At 40.1% G+C, this 24,545-nt stretch overlaps 1 protein-coding gene across 1 annotated transcript in view; it reads left to right on the top strand.

The window, feature by feature from the left end:
• The window catches only part of valopa (vertebrate ancient long opsin a), a 73,322-nt gene that overhangs the window by 13,875 nt on the left and 34,902 nt on the right, over positions 1–24,545 (top strand). Inside the window, exon 3 of the mRNA XM_062058782.1 lies at positions 21,287–21,404. Coding sequence (XP_061914766.1) covers positions 21,287–21,404 — 118 coding nt within the window. The remainder of the gene's footprint in view (positions 1–21,286; positions 21,405–24,545) is intronic.

Raw genomic sequence — 24,545 nt, 5'->3', positions numbered from 1 at the left:
ATAGTCTACCACACATTATTGCCAATAAGCAATATTGTTTTGTATTATTTTGAGACCAAATTAAGCACACATCTAATCATAATATATTATAATTACATATAAATAAAGCTTTCAAACACAATAAACTTATTTCTCATTAATATTTTTACCATTGTAATGTTAAAGGTCATGGACTTTTAATTGACCTTAATAATAAAACAAACAATTAAGAAAATAAAATGAACTTTCAATCTCTGTTAGAAAAAATTTCACTTCAATAAATATTGAACATCTTGACGTGCAGTTTTTCCCCCATTCGAAAAACTATCGGTTGGTTTGTTTTGTTGTATTTTTTAACAGACTTGCAAAAGTATTAAAGGCCTACTGAAACCCACTACTACCGACCACGCAGTCTGATAGTTTATGTATCAATGATGAAATCTTAACATTGCAACACATGCCAATACGGCCGGGTTAACTTATAAAGTGCAATTTTAAATTTCCCGGGAAATATCAGGCTGAAACGTCTCGGTATGATGACGTATGCGCGTGACGTAGTCAGTTAAACGGAAGTATTGGTACCCCGTAGAATCCTATACAAAAAGCTCTGTTTTCATTTCATAATTCCACAGTATTCTGGACATCTGTGTTGGTGAATCTTTTGCAATGTGTTTAATGAACAATGAAGGCTGCAAAGAAGAAAGTTGTAGGTGGGATCGGTGTATTAGCGGCGGACTACAGCAACACAACCGGAGGACTTTGTTGGAGAGCAGACGCGTTAGCCGGCGACCTCACCTTGACTTCCTACGTCTCCGGGCCGCCAACCGCATCTGTGATCGGGTGAGGTCCTTCGTCGCACCGTCGATCGCTGGAGCGCAGGTGAGCACGGTGTTGATGAGCAGATGAGGGCTGGCTGGCGTAGGTGGAGAGCTAATGTTTTTAGCATAGCTCTGTGAGGTCCGGTTGCTAAGTTAGCTTCAATTGGGTCGTTAGCACAGCATTGTTAACCTTCGCCAGCCTGGAAAGCATTAACCGTGTATTTACATGTCCACGGTTTAATAGTATTGTTGATTTTCTATCTATCCTTCCAGTCAGGGGTTTATTTATTTTGTTTCTATATGCAGTTAAAGCCCGATGCTATCACGTTAGCTCGTAGCTAAAGTGTTTCACCGATGTATTGTCGTGGAGATAAAAGTCACTGTGAATGTCCATTTCGCGTTCTCGACTCTCATTTTCAAGAGGATATAGTATCCGAGGTGGTTTAAAATACATATCCGTGATCCACAATAGAAAAAGGAGAGAGTGTGGAATCCAATGAGCCAGCTTGTACCTAAGTTACGGTCAGAGCGAAAAAAGATATGTCTTTAACTGCACTCTAACGTTCCTCATCCACGAATCTTTCATCCTCGCTCAAATTAATGGGGAAATCGTCGCTTTCTCGGTCCGAATCGCTCTCACTTCTGGCCGCCATCACTGTAAACAATAGGGAACTTTGCGGAAATGTTCAGCTGACTACGTCACGCTCCTTCCGGTAGGGGCAAGGCTTTTTTTTGTCAGATACCAAAGGTTGCGCTCTTTATCGTCGTTGTTCTATACTAAATCCTTTCAGCAAAAATATGGCAATATCGCGAAATGATCAGGTATGACACATAGAATAGATCTGCTATCCCCGTTTAAATAAAACAAATTCATTTCAGTAGGCCTTTAAGTTCCTTTTCATTTATTGTTCAATTATTGATTCATCGGACTCCTACTAATACTAACAATTTGCCAAACAATAAGATGAGATTTAAAGTACTTCAACTGTCCTTAAAACAACAATCAGTCAGCCAGTTGTTTTTGTGTCCGGTCAACACAAAACTGTATTACAGAGTGAGGAGACCAATTACTGATACCTAGATTTTTCTGTCTTCAGAACACACATTAGTTTTTCTTTGACTGTTTATAACAGTGCCAGAAGCCACAACATTGAACAGCCTCTCCTTGAATTTTTGCAAAAGACAGTTTTCAAAAATTCAAGGTGGCAAGTGCAGGAGTTCTGTTCCTACCACTATAATGTAAGTTAAGTTTTGGGTTAAATTGGACCTGAATTACACCTAAAAAAACATCAAAGTCACTCTGATTGTACATACTGTATAATATACATTAATAAAGAGATTCAATCCAATAATTATATAGAAATTGGTTGTGGGCAGTACGGTGGAACAGGGGTTAGTGCGTGTGCCTCATGATAAGAAGGTCCTGGGTTCGATCTTTCTGTGTGGAGTTTGCATGTTCTTGCCAACTCACTTACTCATGTCACTTACCTCACATACTGCCATCGTTAAAGGAACACACAAACACATTCACTACTCTCACAACAGCTGCTTTAAAACACGGCATGCCCAGGGCTCGAATTTAACAACGGCAAACGCCGCGACCGCCCTTGTCTCTTGCTGTAATGCCCTAAAAAATGTACCTGCATCGGCGGCAAGAACATGCGGTTACCGTCCTTGAGTTTTCACTTGTTAAGGGACTAGGGATGTAATGGTTAACAGTATAAGGGGAATTTGCGATAAAATTCTGTCTATTTTTTTAATTACCGAAAAAACGTCATTTATTAATGCATTTTAGGCAACATGAAGTCAGGCGCATGCGCACTAGTGTCGTTTGACGGAAAAGCTACACAGACTTTGCTCCGGAGATTTCCCCTAAAACAAACAGAGCCAAGCGCTTGGTTTAACGTCATTTTCCCTCGCTTCTCGGCGTGCGTTGAAGAGTGCACTGCTGTTAGATGGCGACAGGTGTGGACAATATTGGAGACAGACGCACTTGTCCCCAAACTAAAAGTATACAACGAAGGATAAAACTATTTGATGTTGCTTTTATTTTCTCAATATAGCGTCCATCAGCTGCTGTGACTGAGAGTTACTGATGTGCGGAAACATGCAGCAGGCAATATGTTGTGAACGTTGTCACAACTTGTTTAATAAAGTCTTTAGTTCGTTTACTGGAATGCTCATTCCTCCTATATTTAACTGCAAACTGTATCGGTGTTCAAATAACATCAATACTGGCGAAAATGTTTTGTCATCTCATCGAACTGAACGATGTTGTGAAGATTGTGTATTCGGTGTGCGAGGTATCACTCCTCTTTATTTTTGTTGGCCAAATTGTTCTACTGAACCACTGAGAGGTGTTGGAGAACAACAAAGCGTGTTTATTAGACTTCATATTCATTAGCCAAACTGTGTTGTGTTTTATTTCGATATCAAAAAGTAAACTCCATGTTTTTTACATTACTTGTGTTTTTTTCATGTCACAAAGGTGTTACTTAAAAAACCATTCATGTGACACAGCATTTTGTTAATGTTTTATTGTGTATAGTTAATTCCTATATTACATATTTCTGCTCAAACTCTTAATGGATCTGTCCCGATACAGCATCTGCATGTACATATAAATGTTCATAACATAAAAAAATGAATAATAAAAACAATTGCCTCCCTCTATTAAAATGTAAAAATACAGATAAAGGCATCATGTGATGATAAAATGCTGACAAGTTGATATTATTAATGAATACAAAAAACTAATATTTGTCTTTAGATATATGGATAATGTTTATCTATAGCCTTTTTATTATACATGACAAATTACATGATGGTATTATGTTCACACCCCAACACTGTTTTACCTAATAATCAGTAATCATGATTTCAATATTGATAACAATAATCTTAATTATTACTTTGGCCATAATTGGCAGCCCTAAATCTCATACATGAACACAATTTTTATCTATATGGACAAAAAGTGCAGTTCCGTCTTATGTTCATCAGGTGCCATCTTTAAAAAAAAAAAAAAACATATATATATATATATATATATATATATATATATATATATATATATATATATATATATATATATATATATATATATACTCTGGAGCCCCTGTCTCGAAAGATAATAATGTTTGCCTTGGTTGAGCCTTCATTTAAGGCAACACTTGCCTTGACCTTAAAAAGTAAAAACTCGAGTCTTGCACGCCAAATGGTAAATGGTAAATGGGTCGTACTTGTATAGCGCTTTTCTACCTTCTTTTAAGGAACTCAAAGCGCTTTGACACTATTTTCCACATTCACCCATTCACACACCCACACACATTCACACACTGATGGCGGGAGCTGCCATGCACGGCGCTAACTAGGCCCATCAGGAGCAAGGGTGAAGTGTCTTGCTCAAGGACACAACGGATGTGATTAGGATGGTAGAAGGTGGGGATTGAACCAGTAACCCTCAGATTGCTGGCACGGCCACTCTCCCAAATTCGCCACGCCGCCCAAATGTGGTGATTAGTATTACCACCTTTGCTTTAAACATTTAAATAATAAGCATTCAGGGCTGCACAAGGATTTATAAAGACTGACAGGTAATAATGTAGTTATTACATCCGTGCTGCTGTTCGGCTTCAGTGCAGACCGTAGTCGAGGAGCACAGGGCAGACGTTTCCTCCAGGGTCGATGTTTTCGTCGGGGGTAACACCCTTCACTTTACTCGGCAATGGGTCTGCTAAGCTACGCTTTCCGGTCAGAATTCGAGGCCGCTGATTTGTGACATTCTGGTTGCTTTAGTATTAGTTTTGCAGGACACAACTGGACCCGTTCATCTCTCTACTGCGCAATGCACACGCTACCTCTCTGTCTCTTTGCGCGCCCACTCTCTCACTGACATCACTCAGCCAACACGTTGACATTCTCACAAACACACATGCTACTCTCATAAGTTAACCAGCTCCCCTGTTGTGCACATGTAGATACGTAGACGCACACACAGCTGTTTGGCTTGATGCCAAATATTAGCCGAGTTAAAACCGCCCATCTAACGTCAACTAATGCCTGCTACACACCGATGTCCGATCGCTTAAGAAGAAAATAGATGGGCAAAGTTTGTTTTGGTACAGGGAATCAAACGTGATGGCGTTCATAGAAACATGGCTCCGTAAATATATTTTTACCCCATGGAGACATTGTAATAATTGTAGGATCATTATCTGATGGCAGACTGAGTTTCAGCCACATCTAGCTCCAAAACCTGCATCAGCCTGGTGACATCAGCTACAGAAGACAGGAGGTAATTTCCGTATACTCTCATACTGCATTGAAAGGGCCTGATCTACTAAAGGTTTGCGTGTACTAAAACATGTGCAAACCTGATAGCACACGCAAAGCTGATCTACTAAACTTGTGCAGAGTGGATTGTGCCTGTTAAGTGAGCAAAATAAGGAGTGCAATCCATTTAGCGTCTCTGTTTTCATGACTATCCAGAATATATGCTTATCAGAATTCCCACAATACTGGGAGGAGAAGATTCAAATGTATTATACAGCACGTGCAGTGTGATTTATCAACACTGATTACCGTTTTTAGAGAACTATCTTGCGTTTATATCGCCACGTCTGAAAAGTACATGTTGACTGACACACATGGCTGTGAGGAGGTGGACAGAGAATCATCCGTCCTTCGCGTGTGTGTCAACTTATTTGGATTGTCAGAAAAAGAAAGTATATCATCTATTCAGGAATTTCCTTTTATCATTTTAAAGCTGCATGCTGGGTGACTTAGTGGCTGACTAAAACAAATGCAATAATGCGTTTAAGTGTCTGTTAGTGTTTTATTATAAATGTCATTGTTTTTTTAAATTTCAAAAATATATTATTATTATATATCTTCTATATTAAAATACGTCTTTCATTATGCATTTTCTTGCCATTCCAGACGCACAAATGCCCTTCGCATAGGCGCCGATCCCGTGGGTGCATAGGGGCCCGAGCACTCACGGACAATGCCGAGTACCCATGTGGGATTGATGGCAAATTCTTTCTCACCACCAAGCAAAAACCGCGCGCATGCTCAGAAAAGTAGCGTCAGATTTACCGCCCCTCCGAGCACCCACTGGCAGAAATGTAGATCGGCACCTATGGCCCTGCGGTGATGTGATTCACAGCCTCGCGACCAAAATGCACCATCAGCGTGCTAAAAAGGTTTCTGTTGTCTAGATTGCAATTCAGAAAAGGTGTTACAGATGATAGATGTATGCTGGGTTTCCTTTTATAGTTTTATAGCTGCATGTAGATTGACTTAAAGGGGAACTACACATTTTTGGGAATTTTGCCTATTTTTCGCAATCATTATGAAAGACATGTTTTAATGCATTATAAATATTAAATACATTCGATTAAAAGTCTGCTTGCAATGGAGCCTATTTCTGCATATAGAGCCCCTGAAAAAACATCCAAACACCTCCATTAGAGTTGTATATACTGTACATGCTATAAACATGTATGCAATGTAGTAACAGGCACATTTATAATAACATTTAATATTTACTTATGTTGATATTTTCAAGCACACTGTTAAATGAATACATTTTAAAAAACGCATCACAACGTTTGCTTTTTATTTTCACTGCAGACTTAATGACAGCCAACAAACATAATAAAAACATCACTTACTGTGCAAGGTCTACTGTCATTAGGATGCCGACTGCTAAGATGTTCATATACTGTATTCCCAATTAGATAAAAAATGTCTCATAATCCTCGGGAAGAAACGGGGTGGGGGCTGGGGGAACGCATATTGTGTCGTTCTCGCCAGTTCCAGGTCCTAAATGGTGGTCAAAGTGTCCCAACTTGTCGTATTACATTCTCAGCCATCTCCTTTCCAGGTGAGAGGCATGATTTATGATCTAGAAGAAACTTACATTGAGCAGGGATCCAAGGAAACAGCAGACCACTCGATGATGTAAACATAGGGACAAACGGAAGTGATGAAATGGCCGCTATAAATACCGTAATTTCCGGACTATAAGCCGCTACTTTTTCCCCTCGTTCTGGTCCCTGCGGCTTATACAACGGTGCGGCTTATTTACGGCCTGTTCTTCTCCGACACAGACGAAGAGGATTTCGGTGGTTTTAGTACGCAGGAGGAAGACGATGACACAATGATTAAAGACTGACTTTTCATATACCGGTAGGCTGGTTATTTTGATAACGTACAGGCGAGCACTTTTTATTACTTTGCACCGTTGTATTATTTGTACTCTGCACGAATGCTGTTCGCCATGTCAAAGATGTGAAAGTTTGATTGAATGATTGAAAGATTTATTGTTAATAAATGGGACGCTTTGCATTCCCAAACAGTCATCTCTGTCCCGACAATCCCCTCCGTGGTAGCAGGAACCCCTATATACTACGGTAATTACACATCAAAACCCTGCGGCTTATAGTCAGGTGTGGCTTATATATGGAGCAATCTGTATTTACCCCTAAATTTAGCTGGTGCGGCTTATAGTCAGGTGCGGCTTATAGTCCGGAAATTACGGTCGTTTGTCTGTGTTAGCCCTTACAATAACAATATCACTAATACTTGGTTAATATTCAAGTCATGAAATGTAAATTGAGTATTATATTGCAGTATTGTATTGCAGTCGCTCTCTTTTCCACCATTAACAAACTCCTGAACTACAGCAATAACACCTTGACCTCATTCATTGTCGACAAATGCAACTCCAACCTATCGTTCTTCCAATCAAAAATGTACTTCATCTACAGCTCCTTATTTGCACTGCCTCCTTCCAAGGTATCCTCTTCTCTCTCCATATTTGCACCCATGTCCAAAACCAAAATCATCCCTTTCATAAAATCCTCCACTTCCACATAGACCCCACCCAATCTTCCCTCGTTAAACACTGCCTCCCCACCATCTCACCAATTATCACTAGAATGGTAAACTTCTCTCTTCACTCCTCTTCTGTCCCTCCTCGTCTTTCAGACTGGCTTCCATTAACCCCATCCTCAAGAAACCTGGACTTAAGCCAGATGATCTCAATAATTTTTAACAGAATCTCTCTTTCCTTTCTAAGATTCGTAAACGTGCTGTTGCCACACAAATCAAGACCCATCTCACCAACAAATAACTCTACAAACAATTTCAAAATGGATAACGTACTCACTATCGATACTGCCCTATTCAAGGTCCTAAATGAGCGCATTCGCTCTTCTGACACAGGCCTACACTCAGACAATGAGCTCATATGGCTGATATTTTATCTTACAGACTGGAAAAAGTTGTTTTTTATATTAATAATAACTTCTCTTCCTCTACTTCCCCTGTGCCAAGACGTTCCTCAAGGTTATGTGCTTGGTCCTTCCCTCCTCTGCCTCCTTCCCCTTATTTAATTATCCATCACCACAATCTCCAATGATGATGTCCAACTTTACATATCCACAAAATCTATCAACCCTCAGACCCATTGTACCCTCTCAAACTGTCTTTCTAATATCAACTTATATTGGCAAACACATGTCTTCAAACTTAACTGTACCCAATCCAACATCGTCACAACTCCCTCACCTCAACAGCCAACTACTTCCACCTCTGCTTTGATAACTCACCCTCACTCCAAAACAGTAAACTCACCTTCTCCCATTACATTCAAGCAGTCACTAGAACAGCTTTTCACCACCTCAAAAACATTGCCCTCTTCACCTGGACCTGTTACCGAGACCACATCACCTCTGTTCTTCAGAACCTGTACTGGCTCCCTATCTACTTCGAAATCATTTTAAAATCTTCTTACTTAGTGCTTTAAGGGTTAAAGAACTGTGCAACCAATTCCCCTCTTACCTTGCTCCACCGCTAATCACCTTTCTGTACCCTACAGTCCTCAGATACAAACCTCCTGTCTGTCCCAAGGAACAAGCAACGGATATTCTGTGTCCTTATGGAGTTTCATTTGTGTCTTTAATACTAAAGCATTTTTGGACACTGAATTTGTGTAACTGAATGTTTTGCGTTAGCATTTTGTGAACTAAATTTGTTTGCATTAATTATACTGTAAATTTTATTGATAAAAAATTGTGTGCAAAATGCATGTGTTTTATATATAGTGTATAAAAAATCTGTGTTTAAAAATTTAGTGCAGCAAAAATTAGTGTATACAGGTCTTTAAAAGACGCATGTTATGCAGCACTACACATTACAGGCCATTTAATCTGCTGTAAGTGCTTGGATCCATTTTTATGAACACTTTTAACAGTGGAGGTTTCTGTGTATTAGTGAAAAAAGTCCACGATTCCGCAAAAAAGGATAAAAGCTGATCACACGATGGTATAAACACACAATAATGACTGATACTAAAACGTTGTAACAGACCATCTCAAAAATGGAATTACATTTTAGTTTTTTAATGACTAAGACACTCAAAATGTACATGAAAATACAACATTATATATGAACAATAAAACACTGAATATAGAAAATTTATGAAGGTTGATCCTTTACTTACCAGACCATCCACCTCCTTGATCGACATATTTTATAGTTGAGCAAGAGCAACAACGATTCAACAAACACGGCAAAACATTAAAAAATCCACTTGTTCGATATATCAGTTTTCTGCAGTTTTCTTTGTTGTAGAAATCTGCCTCCATTTGAGACTCGCGCTTCGGGCTTGTTGCTGTGTAAACAAGCCCCGCCCACTCTTTCCCACTCTGTCCGTGCCTGGTCGGCATTAGCAGAGCTTCCTATGGTAACTGTAGTAAAGTCACTCAAAAGTGCAGATTGTAACCATTGGAATCGCTTTAACGTTTTAAAATATCCAGCGGGCCGTATTGAAATGTTTATTACGTTGTATTATGCCCAAGTAGCCCAATAACTGCCTTTTTTATGCTTTCTCAGGGCATTCAATCGTTGCAACTGGACTGTTTGGTTCGTCTTAGAAGATGTTTTGCCTCTCATCCAAGTAGGCTTCATCAGTTCATGCCCAGAGACTTAGATTGGTCAGATGTAGTTTAGAAGCTGGTTTCAAAACTCCAAATATTTACACTCGTTATTAAGTTGGTAGAGTGGCTGTGCCAGCAATCGGAGGGTTGCTGTTACTGGGGTTCAATCCCCACCTTCTACCATCCTAGTCACGTCCGTTGTGTCCTTGGGCAAGACACTTCACCCTTGCTCCTGATGGCTGCTGGTTAGCGCCTTGCATGGCAGCTCCCGCCATCAGTGTGTGAATGTGTGTGTGAATGGGTGAATGTGGAAATACTGTCAAAGCGCTTTTAGTACCTTGAAGGTAGAAAAGCGCTACACAAGTATAACCCATTTATCATTTATACAACAATTGGGCTGGTAGTGGGTGATCCACAGCGATCGTTTTGCCACACAATAAATACCTCAATGCTGACGAGAGGAAATTACACTTCTACGACTGTTGTTGGCATTGACAGTAGGATTGCTCGTTTGCATCTCCATCCATCCATTTTCTACCGCTTATTCCCTTCGGGGTTGCGGGGGCGCTGGAGCCTATCTCCGCTACAATCGGGCGGAAGGCGGGGTACACCCTGGACAAGTCGCCACCTCATCGCAGGGCCAACACAGATAGACAGACAACATTCACACTCACATTCACACACTAGGGCCAATTTATCTCAACAGTTGTTTTTCTCACTACGATAGGGAGAACAGACCCTTGCCCAGACACACCCTCCTGGTGTTGGAGTATAAATATTTGGGGTTGTGGCACCAGCCGCTAGACTAGATATGACCAATCTACGTCAAAGACTAGATCTGACCAATCTAAGTCTATGGGCATGAACTGATTAATCCTACTTGGATGAGAGGCAGAACGTCTTCTAAGACAAACCAAACAGTTCAGTTGCGATCGATTGAATGCCCTGAGAATACAATGACCGAGATGAATGAGAACATTCATAGACTTTATGTATGCTATTTTGCAAGACCTGTGTCATGTGACTTCACTCTTGACACCTCACACCTCACCGCTGTTCTGTGGAGAGCATCCTCACATACTGCATCTGCGTATGGTTCTGCAGCTGCACAGCAGCAGAGAGGAAAGCTCTCCAGAGGGTCGTCAACTCGGCCCAAAAAATCATCGGGTGCCCCCTCCCCTCCCTGGAAGAACTGTATAACTCCCGCTGCTTGAAGAAGGCAGCCAACATACTCAAGGACCCATCCCACCCCGGCAACAGCCACTTCGATCGGCTGCCTTCCGGCAGACGTTTCAGAACCATGCGAACCCGCACAAATAGACTCAGGAACAGTTTCTACCCCCGGGCCATAACTGCACTAAACGCAGCTAAATCGTAAAAAAAAACAAAAAACAAAAACTCCCTCACGTGCAACATGAGGAAGCCACCAGTCAATCACGATCCGGGACTGTGCAATCAGCGATTACATGCCAACTGGACAATATTTATCATATTTATTCACACAATTAATCCACAATAAAAAGCCTGCACAGCATAGGAGGTAGGAAATGCTGACTCCCACCCCCTTAGCACACTGGGATTCAGCATTACTCCTCTCTAGTCACTTTATACTTTTTACTGTCTCGTTTTCTTTTACATTGCCTCCTATAGTGGTCTTAGGCCACATTGTATATTGCATATTGTGTATATTGTGTTGTTTTTGTATATTGTGTGGTTTCTTCTTTTTAAAAAAAATGCAAAGCACCTCAGGGAAGCAATCTAAATTTCGTTGGACCTGTACCTGTACATGCACAATGACAATAAAGATCATTCATTCATTCATTCATTAGCTGGTTCTGAGACAGAATCGATTGATCATCAGACATATCGTCTTAATTTACCTGAAGTGAGTCTTGCTTTTTGAAGCAGCACTGAATTTTTCAGCACTGATTATTTTTGCTCTGCATTGTAATACACTGAATTTTTTTATACACTGCATTTTTAAACACTGAATTTTTGTTCTTGTAAAGCGTCCATGTATTTAAAAAAAATAAAAATTAATTAAACTAATTATTCTAATTAATATATATATTTATTAGGGGTAGCACTTACTGTAATTACTGGAACCTTGTTTTTCGGTTGAAGAAATGACAAATGTACATTATTGTCACAGACAATTGTAGAATGCCCTGTTTGAATTTAGTCTCTTATATCCCACAAAAACTGTAATGAAAGCTACTTAATACTGAAAAGCTAAAACAAGGTGATTCACCCCACTTTTGACCAAACAAAATAAAAGATACGGATCATTTGCCAGGCTTCAGGCTTCATTGCTTGTTCATCTGCATGAATGTGTCTCAAGGTAAAAGTCCAGAAGAAGTCAGCAAGGACCCTAGCCCAGAGGTGTCCAAATTTTTTCCACTGAGGGCCGCACACAGAAAAATTAAAGCATGCGGGGGCCATTTTGATATTTTTAATTTTCAAACCATAACAAAATATATGGATTTTGTTTGTTTTTTTACCTTTAGGGCTCCCAGGGACCATAAAGGGTCTAAGTCATTAAAATGTTAAAATCTAATCAAATTATTTTTTATCTATTTATATAACGCTTACAGTAAATCTGTACAGTATATCAACTTCAGGTTGATATAAAATTTAAAAAAACAAAAAGGTTTTATGCCTTTTCTGTCAAAAAACAACTTTGTTTTTTATAATAAAACTGAAATATGCAGTATTTCCCCCACTGCCCAAAACATTCAGAAAGCAATGTTTGATGTGAAGTAATTAGAGCCTTAAAAATATCAATAATGCAGGACACCATTGATTTTAATTCATTATTATTTTTGAGTAATCACAGTGAAAAGATAAATACAATCCCATTAAATATATTTGGGATCCAAAAGGTGCCCCACTCAGAAAGTGATACATTTTTATTAGTTTTTTTTTTAACTTTCAACACTTAAGTTACGAGCTCAACTTCAGATATATCTGTCGATTTTACGTTTGAACTATTATTTAGTTTGTTTTATGCTCTTTTGTCAAATAAAATGTTGATGTTTTTGTATGGCAACCACACAATATATGCAATATTTCCCACATAAAACATTTTAAAGTGAAACATTTGAAATAATTGGATCCTTGAATAGGTCAATAATTCATTATAACATTGATTTTTTTTTTTTGGAGCAATGGCTAAAAAAGAAAAAGAAAGATAGACAAAAGAAAAAAAAAGCCTGCATGGTAGCTTTGTGTCAACATTGCAACTTTTCTAGTTAGATTTCAACTTATTCCACTTTTTTAAATGTTTTTTTAATTTTTGCATTTGCATTTCCAGAATGTGTGGCGGGCCGGTAAACAATTAGCTGCGGGCCGCAAATGGCCCCTGGGCCGCACTTTGGACACCCCTGCTTTAGCCTAAAGGGTGCCATATGGGTAATGTTATTTATAGCTGCTTGAATTAGATCATGCAGATAGGGGGTGGGTGTTGAAACTTAAGCAAACCAAAGAACAAATTCTTCAAACATAACATTTACAAAATCCTCTCATAAATACACTCAGGAGATAGACAATGTGATCCATATCAGACTGAGTTCTGTCAGAAAACATTGATTTAACAGCAGGAGTGTATACTAGAGAACTACCTGAATATCAGAATACTCACTGGGATACAAGCCGCACCCACTGAATTTTAAAATAAAAAAATATTTGGCAGATAAATATGTTGTGAAATTAGTTATTTACACAGAAATATTTTGTAAATATGTATTTACATATTTGAACTCTTTCCAAGCGGTGTCTGTAACACGGCAGTAAAACTGATCAAACACAACAGAAGTCATTGTCATGGACCCAATACTTGCGGAAGCTAGCTTTCCAATCAGCTAAACAGACTCAAAAACTTGTGTAACTTGTGTTAGCATATTATCTAATGCTATCGACGCAAGCTTAATTACATTATGATAGCATGTACAAATATGCATGAAAACACTCCTACAGACATCACACGTGGTATGGTTTAGTAAGTAAGAATTTTTTTAGTTCAACTGTGAAACTTACAAACGTAGCTTGGAGTGATAAGTTAAAGGCCTACTGAAACCCACTACTACCGACCACGCAGTCTGATAGTTTATACATCAATAATGAAATCTTAACATTGCAACACATGCCAATATGGCCGGGTTAACTTATAAAATGCAATTTTAAATTTCCTGCTAAACTTCCGGTTGAAAACATCTATGTATGATGACGTATGCATGTGACGTCAATCGTTGAAACGGAAGTATTCAGACACCATTGAATCCAATACAAAAAGCTCTGTTTTCATCTCAAAATTCCACAGTATTCTGGACATCTGTGTTGGTGAATCTTTTGCAATTTGTTTAACGAACAATGAAGACTGCAAAGAAGAAAGTTGTAGGTGGGATCGGTGTATTAGCAGCTGGCTGCAGCAACACAAGCAGAAGGACTTTGACTTGGATAGCAGATGCGCTATCCGACGCTAGCCGCCGACCGCACGGATGATCGGGTGATGTCCTTCGTCGCTCCGTCGATCGCTGGAACGCAGGTGAGCACGGGTGTTGATGAGCAGGTGAGGGCTGGCTGGCGTAGGTGGATAGCCAATGTTTTTATCATAGCTCTGTGAGGTCCCGTTGCTAAGTTAGCTTCAATGGCGTCGTTAGCAACAGCATTGTTAATCTTCGCCAGGCTGGAAAGCATTAACTGTGTAGTTACATGTCCAGAGTTTGGTAGTATTATTGATCTTCTGTCTATCCTTCCAGTCAGGGACTTATTTGTTTTGTTTCTATATGCAGTAAAGCCCGATGCTATCACGTTAGCTCAGTAGCTAAAGTGCTTCACCGATGTATTGTCGTGGAGATAAAAGTCACTGTGAATGTCTATTTCGCGTTCTCGACTCTCATTTTCAAGAGGATATAGTATCCGAGGTGGTTTAAAATACAAATCCGTGATCCACAATAGAAAAAGGAGAGAGTGTGGAATCCAATGAGCCCTTGTACCTAAGTTACGGTCAGAGCGAAAAAAGATACGTCTTGCACTGCACTCTAAGCCTTCACTCTAACGCTCCTCATCCACGAATCTTTCATCCTCGCTCAAATTAATGGGGTAATCGTTGCTTTCTCGGTCAGAATCGCTCTTGCTGCATTGAAAACAACGGGGAAATGTGAGGAGCCTTTCAACCTGTGACGTCACGCTACTTCCGTTACAGGCAAGGCTTTTTTATCAGCGACCAAAAGTTGCAACTTCATCGTCGATGTTCTCTACTAAATCCTTTCAGCAAAAATATGGCAATATCGCGAAATGATCAAGTATGACACATAGAATGGATCTTCTATCCCCGTTTAAATAAAACATGTCATTTCAGTAGGCCTTTAAGAATCCTTACAACGATTTTGCCTCCAGGTTAAGACATTAAAACAGGAAGTACATTTTCAATCCGCAATACCTGCAGTGAGCAAACTTGTCCAAAAGATGGCACCTTAGCACAAACAATAACACACCAAGTCAGTTCTCTGTTTGGGTTTATTCGCAAACTATCGAACACAAAACTTTATGGGCATTGGCGAAAAAAATCAATAAATCAGCCGCACCGTTTTTCAAGCCCCAGGGTTCAATGTAGGGTTGTACGGTATACCGGTACTAATAGGTACCGCGGTACTAATGAATTAAAAACGGTACTATATTGCTTCTAAAAAATACCGGTACCATTTTATTTTTTTGTTAACGGCCATAACGGCGCCCCATCGTCACGTTGTGACATTGCTGGTTTTACGAGCAGAGGAGCACGTTGGGCAACACACACGCACAGAGTACTTACAAGCAGATGCAGTGTGTAAACAGAAAAGGACAATAGACGCAATTTGGCTTAAAAAAATACTGATCAAGATGAAGCTATAACATTAAAGCACCGCTCAGAAAGAAGTGCTTTAAAACATGGCTAGTTAGATAACTGATCATGTCCATCTGCAGTTGGCAGTCTTTTAGCTACTTCTAAATCACTAATCTTTGCCTCCATGACGACAAAGTGAGTTTCTTACAAGTATCATCCCTGCAGGACGCGGAACAGCTAAACATGCTTCACAACACACCGTAGGAGGACACTATAGCTAACCGCTAACCTAACAGAAAGCTAGCACTCCTGAATGTAAACAAAAGGGTGGGTCTACACAGATATTGATTGTGACGATACCAAGACAAGAGCCATATCTAGTCAATACTACAATGATTATCATCTTCCCTCATCTCTGTCCTTCCGCTGTCAGTGTCAGACTCTGAGTCCACGCGCACACGACCCCCACCCAACACCCCCTCAGTAAATCAGTGTCAACAAAAAAGTTGACATACAGACATACTTATTAAATATAAAGGAGCCATATGTAAAAATATGGCCAGAAATGGTACTGCAATCAAGGTCAAAATTCTGTAGTGCCCTCCCCCTCTCCCTGACTGAGTTGCCAGATACGCAGCCGAATTCAACTCGATCGACTGGGTTACTCCAAGGAACTTCAAACTTCCACTGCCTTATACTAGGGGTTGATGCGCTGGGACCATGATTGCTGAATAGACAAGCGTTTTGTCAATAACATCTCTAAACAACACATTTTACACAGAAGTTAGGCTATTTTCAGGAAAAAATATGTCATGCCTGCGTACAATATCACAACAAATGACAATCATATGGTTATTGTCAGTTCTATCAGAAAACAAAGACTAAAACGAACCACAACCAACGCTAGCAATGGTTAAACTGGTGAAAATAAGTAGAGCATGCTTAGCAGCCTAATAAACGCCTAAAACTAAAGAGGAGACATTTTACCAAGGTATGCCTATAGTTTACTGTTTCAAACGTTTCAGATTGCCATATAACTTGGTACATGTAATCCACAATATGCAAACACGAATGAGGAATTATTTTATCATGTGATTTGGCTGTCTCCATACATTTCACATTGTCATGACAGCCATGCTAATGTTGGAACCCATTTCCTCAGCGTATCAGCATATTGAGAACGAAATAGGCACTGACACTACCCATATCCACATAGGTTTTTTTGTCTAAAATATATTTTGCCCTGTCAGTTCGATTGCACATCGAACGGGCATATATTTCCCCCGTTATGTCGATGTGTCATCGACCGGGCTAGCATGCTAAGCATTCGTTGCACAAACGTAGCTTTGTTAGACAAGATCAAAGACTGCATTGGACAATATAGTTTACATATAAAATGTCCATTTCCATTTATTACAAGTAATAAGAAACGTAAATGCCTTACTTACCTATCAAGGAGGAAATTAGCAAGTTTGGCGTCAGATGAAAAAATCTTCTCTTCCTTTAATCGTCTCCATCTTTCAAAGGCATCCCCGATACAAATCCTTGTTTTGTTCCTGGCTTTGTCATGAATAAGTTGAGAATCGTAATCAGGCATTTTTGTTGGGAACATGCATGGCTGCGGTAGATGTGACCTCAAGATGCACGAACCAGGAGAGTGATGATCAGGTAAGAGGATTTTAGTATATTTAAACAGAGAAAAGCAGTCGTGCATGTAAACGGTCCAAAACATAAATCAATCCTCGAGCGCTGAGGAGCAGGCGAGGCAGGCATAAATAGCAGCCTGCTGATTAGCACCAGGTGTGGCCAGGCTGCCAATCGGCAGGTGAGGGGAAACAGCGCTCAGGGAGAAAAGCAGGAAGGGGAACCAAAATAAGAGCGTCGACAGAAAACACACACCAAACTAGGAACTCTCCAACCCCCCCGGTGGTGAGGCCCGCCGGAGACAAGGACGATGACTTTGTCATGGGACTGCCTGCCGGAGACGAGGTAGATGGCGGCGCCGTGGGAGAGCCCGCCATAGAGGTTGATGTTGTCGTGAAAAGAGACGACGACGACGGGGATGACAGCAGCATATGCTTCCCAGCACCGCTGCCGGTAGTAGCCCCCTCTTTACGAGGGGACACATCCGGCGCCGAGTCCCAACAGGAGGCCAAGAAGGACATGGCGGTGGGCTCCAACGGACTTCGCCGGACTGGCAAAAAGAGCGTGAGCCGAGGGGCACTGGAGGTCGACGTGGTGCAGGAACCGGTGGTCAACGTGGTGCAGGAACCGGCAGTCGACGCAGTGTAGGAACCAGCAATCGAAGCGGTGCTGGGACCGGTGTTGGACATGGTGCCGGCACAGGGGATAGCCGGGGAGCCGGGACAGGAGGTCACACAGCAGGAGACGGAGAAGATGGCGCCGGTGGCCGAGCCGGGTGGAGAGCTGGAACCGGTGGCCGAGTTGGAGGGAGAAGGTCTGAGCCTGCTGTGGGCTGGGACCGCTCAAACCTGGCTTTCAAGTCCTTCAGGAATAGTGCTGTCCAAAACGTCAGCTCCACATCGCCGACAGGGGTTTTCGCGAGGTCACAGTCTGGCTCAAGGATTATGTTGAGAACCCGCATTGCTGCGGTAGATGTGACCCCAAGATGCAGGAACCCGGAGAGTGAGGATCAGGTAAGAGCATTTTAATATATTTTAACAGAGAGAAGCAGTCATGCATGTAAACGGTCCAAAACATAAATCAGTCCTCGAGCGCTGAGGAGCAGGTGAGGCAGGCATAAATAGCAGCCTGCTGATTAGCACCAGGTGTGGCCAGGCTGCCAATCAGCAGGTGAGGGGAAACAGTGCTCGGGGAGAAAAGCGTTTGGGTGATATGGCACAAAAAAACAATAATAACACGATTAATATTTTCATAAGATCCGATCTCGATGTATTTTTCTTTAAAGGTGGAATGTCCCGTGCGGGATTATACCAAGTACCGATGCATCGCTACTGTTTACTACTGCAGTATCTTGTAACAGATATTTCCACTATGTTAGATCAAGGTAATATAGGCGAACAGTTTACAACGGTCATTTTGATCATAACGTAAATTGTGTTTACAAGAAGGGCAACGATACAGGTAACCCACGCCAAGGGTCGTACCTCGGTTTTTGGGCCACGGTTTCGCTTCTTTTTCGGTGTGTTTTGTGGTGGTAATGAGAACAACTTTTTTTCCTCCCAATGTTTATTTGTATTTTTGCTTGTCATCACAAACTTAATCCTGCAGTGAACAAAGTATCAGCAGTGCACTAAATACTGTAAGTAAGACTTATTTTAAGTTAGCATTTACTGTACAAAACACCACTTTCAAATGGTAAATTATTTGTATTTTTTGATTACTTATATACATCAGTGCTTCTCAACAGTAGTTTGGAATACGTCAATCATTGACCCAGATTGTGGAGGGTTTTTTTTTTTAAACTTAAATACTGTATTTTATATTTGTTGAAAATTCAAAATACACACAGACACAAATAGGTTCACACACGCACACGTACACAAACACACACCTACACAAAGACACACAGGACCACTGTCAATAAAGGTGGATTGTTCCGTTGGGTTAAATTTTAGTAAAGTCAGGCACCAAAATTAAAAAGCAAAACATGCCCATACAATCTGGCTGGCAGGTAATTCCCTCAAAATTAAATGATCAAATAAACAACTTAAATTACAGAATACATTTTGTCAAAATAGGGCAGCACGGTGGAGAGGGGTTAGTGCGTCTGCCTCACAATAAGAAGGTCCTGGGTTCGATCCTGCGCTCAGGATCTTTCTGTGTGGAGTTTGCATGTTCTCCCCGTGACTGCATGGGTTCCATCCGGGTACTCCGGCTTCCTCCCACCTCCAAAGACATGCACCTGGGGATAGGTTGATTGGTAACACTAAATTGACCCTAGTGTGTGAACGTGAGTGTGAATGTTGTCTGTCTATCTGTGTTGGCCCTGCGATGAGGTGGCGACTTGTCCAGGGTGTATCCCGCCTACCGCCCGAATGCAGCTGAGATATGCTCCAGCGACCCCCCCACGACCCCGAAAGGGACAAGCGGTAGAAAATGGATGGATGGATGGATTTTGTCAAAATACTGTATTATAAGCTTTAAAAGCTTTGTGTTACAGGTGATTAAATTAGTGTAATAACCATACGTGCCAACCCTCCCGGATTTTCCGGGAGACTCCCGGAATTCAGCGCCTCTCCCGAAAACCTCCCGGAGGAAATTTTCTCCCAAAAATCTCCCGGGATTCAGCCGGAGCTGGAGGCCACACCACCTCCAGCTCCATGCGGACCTGAGTGGGGACAGCGGTGACAGTCTGTTTTCACGTCCGCTTTCCCACGATATAAACAGCGTGCCTGCCCAATCACATTATAACTGTAGAATGATCGAGGGGGAGTTCTTGGTTTCTTATGTGGCTTTATTGTTAGGCAGTTTTATTAAGGTCCTCCCAGCGCGGCAACAACACACAACAACAGCAGTCACGTTTTCGTCTACCGTAAAGCAGTTCGTCTGCCGTAAACAGCAATGTTAAACAGGACAATACTGCCATCTACTGGATAGCCTCCGGAACACTGAAATTCAAGTATTTATTTTGTTTATATGTATAATAAAATAAATGTATATATATATATATATATATATATATATATATATATATATATATATATATATATATATATATATATATATATATATATATATATATATAGCTAGAATTCACTGAAAGTCAAGTATTTCATATATATATATATATATATATATATATATATATATATATATATATGAAACACTCGAGTTGGTGAATTCTAGCTGTAAATATACTCCTCCCCTCTTAACCACGCCCCACCCCACCCCCCACACCCCACCTCCCGGAATCGGAGGTCTCAAGGTTGGCAAGTATGGTAATAACAAATAATGTAATAATAATAACGTAGATAATGTAGAGATGAATACTTTACGGTATTAATGATAAGCCATGGAAATACCACCCGACGGTTAGTATTATCATTTTTTTTTTAAATGATCGTAATACCATAACCACACTTCGATAAACTCACATACCTGTGATACTGCTTATTTATTAGAGAAGAGGGTCTCTAAAAAGGGTCTCTTGACTCTGGATCCTCCTTGGCACCATAGCCAACCATCAGTCCAGCTAACCAATTTGTAAAAGTGCATCGAAATGCCAAATGGGCAGTTCCTGTCACACACTTGAAATGTTAGGAAATTTGTACACATATAGAAGGCTCCGTACTGTTAGAATATTATAGAAAATGGAAACTTAAATTTACACATTGCCTTTGACTTCAAACGATTTGGACTTGGGGAAACACACACACGACATCTCAGGCCTACCAAACTATCTGCTGTTTTGAGAATTTTGATCCTTGTTTTGGTACTTGTTCCAACTTGCCTCCAGCTACTTCTAATCACATGTAAATTGATTGACAAATGGTTTTGCAATACTGAGACCAACACTGTTACACTTACCTATGACTAGTTTTAAATAAATCTTCCACTTTCAACTTTTGACTGTTCAAAAAAACACAGTTAGAGTTGAACAGTACCAAAAAATTGAAATACTAATCCTTGTACCATTACAATACACCCTTAATACAGTATATACAACATATTATGGTTTAGTTCAAAGTCTGCCAAGTCCTTGTGTTCAATTTTAATAAATATGTTTCCACCAGGTATTCAACCAACTCCGCTGGCCATAGCTACATCATCACTTTCTTCACTACCTGTTTTATTCTGCCTCTTGGATTGATCTTCTTCTGCTATGGGAAGGTCCTGCAAAAGCTCCGAAAGGTCAGTGCGGACTCTCGCATGACACTTATATAATAAAAACATTTAGGGACAAGCGGTAGAAAATGGATGGATGGATGGATTTTTGTTATCATACAGGGAAGCCCCACCTCCGCCCCTCAATATTTATATTATTAATTTGTAAATAATCTTTTTTCCAATAATGACACTACATTAAAGGACCCTCAAGATGACTGACATTTCAATACTAGTTCTCTTTATGTAATTTATAATGCTAAAAAAAAGAATCTGCCAGTCATTTGCCATAATATCAATTAGTTTTAGGGTAATCAGTAGATAACTAGTAAAACTTGTACTTGGAAGGCCCTTTTTCCCTCTACTCGGATCCAATTTCCAAAAGACAGGGTCACTAAAGACATGTAAAACTAATATTTTGATAATTAACCATATTTTTCGGAACATATTATAAGGAACATTGTCAATTAACTCATTTATCTGGGTCTATTTTTATATACAAGGTGTACCGGAATTTTAAGGCGCATTAAAGGGGTCATATGATTTTTTTCTCAACATTTAAAACACCTACTTGTGGTCTACATAAAATGTAATGGTGGTTCTTTAGTCAGAATATTGCATAGATTATGTTTTACTCACCGTTTTCAAGCCACTTTCTGACTGTCTCTCCCGTTTTGTGGGCGGTCTTATTTTGTGGCTCCACTTTGACTTCTCCCTCTCATCTTTGTGTTGTACTTTTTAGTGCTTCCATAGCGAGTCTACAGGCAGATTAAGTTCTATGCTACTTTGATATTAAAAATGGCAACAGTGGATAAGGAATGCCCCACAACAAGAGGATAGACTATGGCGCGGACTACAATGGTGAACGAGCGCACTTTTTCGGGACGTATGCAGATCCCAAATACACAACATCAGGTACCAATGGATAAGAAAAATTTGTTTTGCATAAAAGGGCAAAACAAAACGCTAGATAATATTTCTGCTAATAAGTGCCATTTCGGCATCCCGTACACACACACCATAATAATACCCCTATGTTGAAGCACAGTACGTCTTACTACGGTAGCTGCAATGCTCCGACAATCCATCAAGCGGTACAGCTCCGTAGCTTATCAAAGTCATACTAAAACATTTTGACAGCTTTTTGAGCGCAGCGTGTTATATTCTATATTCTCAATGATACATCAACGATTTGGATTTGCTTGTTTATGGTACTTGCTGGTGTCATTTATTGGACATGCGACAACCTGCAGTCCATGCGTTTGTCTTATGTGTGACTGCCATCTACTGGTCACACTTATCATTCGACCATGTACAACATAAAATAGGTTTGCGATCAGTAAGCACAACCAGAATTATGACCTACTGTAAATTCCGGAATATAAGCCGCAACTTTTTCCCTACACTTTGAACTCTGCAGCTTATAAAGCGGTGAGGCTAATTTAAGAATTTTTCATCACTGATTACCATAATGCAAAAACTTTTCATTAAACACATGCAAAGACAGTGAAATGGTGTTGTTGTTTGTACTATGGTGCCATATTTTAGACTAGTTGGCTCACTGCAGGTGCTGCTAGGTGAATGTGATTTTCTGCTGTTTAAAGCTTCGAGCTGGAAGTAGAAGTGCCGTTCCGTCTTCTAATCGTCCATAGCATTTCTACTTGTATGGATTCTTCATTCGTTAATCCAAGCAACGTTTGTAAATTTTATAGCATAACTAAAACAATTCTTACTTACTTAACTGTCCCATGTATGATGTTTTCGTGCATATTTGTACGTGCTGTCGTAATGTAATGTAGCTAGCGTTGTTAACACCAACACATATGCTAACACTCGTGTCTGTGTCCGTGTTAGTATTATTACCTTACAAGGGCATTCTGTTCGTGATGTTCCAGTTTCACAAATTCCTCAGTAAATTCACCAAGACATCACCGTGGAGTTATTGAGTCTCTTTAACTGTTTGGAGAGCTAGCTTCCGCAGCAAGTGGGTCCATGAAGATGATGTCTGTTTTGTATGATCAGCCGTTTTATTACCATGTTACAGACACTGTTTGGAAACAATTAAGGTATATAAATAAACATGTACACAATCTTTCATTGTAAATAAGTCCTTTCGCAATCTATATATTTGCGGTTTAAAGTCTGGTACTGCTAATATATGGCTACTTTAGTGGGTGTGGCTTATAAAGCGGTGCGCTTTTTAGTCTGGAAAATACGGTACATTAGGTGCACCGGATAATAATGCACTCTGTCGATTTTTGAAAAAAAATAAGGATTTTAAGTGCGCCTTATAGTCCGAAAAATGTGGTAATTGCATGTTTTTGTCGCCCTGGTTGTCACTATGTTTTCTTCAAAATTGATATGGTTAAAGCTACGAGCAAAAAAGGAAAGCCTTTTACGTACTTCCCTGCTCTTCCGTCTTGTGTTTTCTCATGCTCTTCCAGCATTTCCTCAAGCATCTTGAAGTAAACATCAATAGAAAAGGACACAAAATAGAATACTTGCCACTTACCTTCTTTTTCTCTTGTTTTTGAGCGCCTGGTTTGCTCTTTTTTGTATTTTTCCACAGGCTCTAACTCAGTCTATTTTGATTTACGATATCACAATTTGCTTTGGTATTTTAATTTGTTGTCCATTCAAATTCCGACCAAACTTCAAGAAGTCAGAATCATTAAAATAATTGCTTCAAATTACACTTTGTCTCTTGCTTCGTCCGTCTCATTCTGCACAAGTCAATTTGACTGAAGAAGTTCGTACTGTCTTCATATTCCCATCATTTGGAAATGTATGCAGGTTGACCCCCTGACAATGCATCTTGCAGACATACCTGATAATTACTTTAAATATTGTGATTCGGGATGAAGATTGCACCAAAACACACCCAATGTAACATGATATTTCCTCTAATCGGCTTTAGGTGCTGCTGGCAGACTGATGCAGGCCTGCTCACATTTGAGCTAAAGTAGGCATTCCAAAATATTGTTGAAAGTCCACATGTACAGTCTAATAAGATCAAATGCAAGAGCTGGATCCAAACTTTTTAACTTTTATTTAACCTTATTTGACACACCACATTTTAAAGACAAACAGAGTTGTACCTCGGTTTTCGCATAGTATATTATATGAACAAAGTCAACAAATGATGACATTATAGAGGGCTGAAGAGGC

This window comes from Entelurus aequoreus, linkage group LG09, assembly GCF_033978785.1.
Source record: "Entelurus aequoreus isolate RoL-2023_Sb linkage group LG09, RoL_Eaeq_v1.1, whole genome shotgun sequence".
In the NCBI taxonomy this organism is placed as follows: Eukaryota; Metazoa; Chordata; class Actinopteri; order Syngnathiformes; family Syngnathidae; genus Entelurus; species Entelurus aequoreus.
This window is presented reverse-complemented; position numbering and strand designations above follow the sequence as displayed.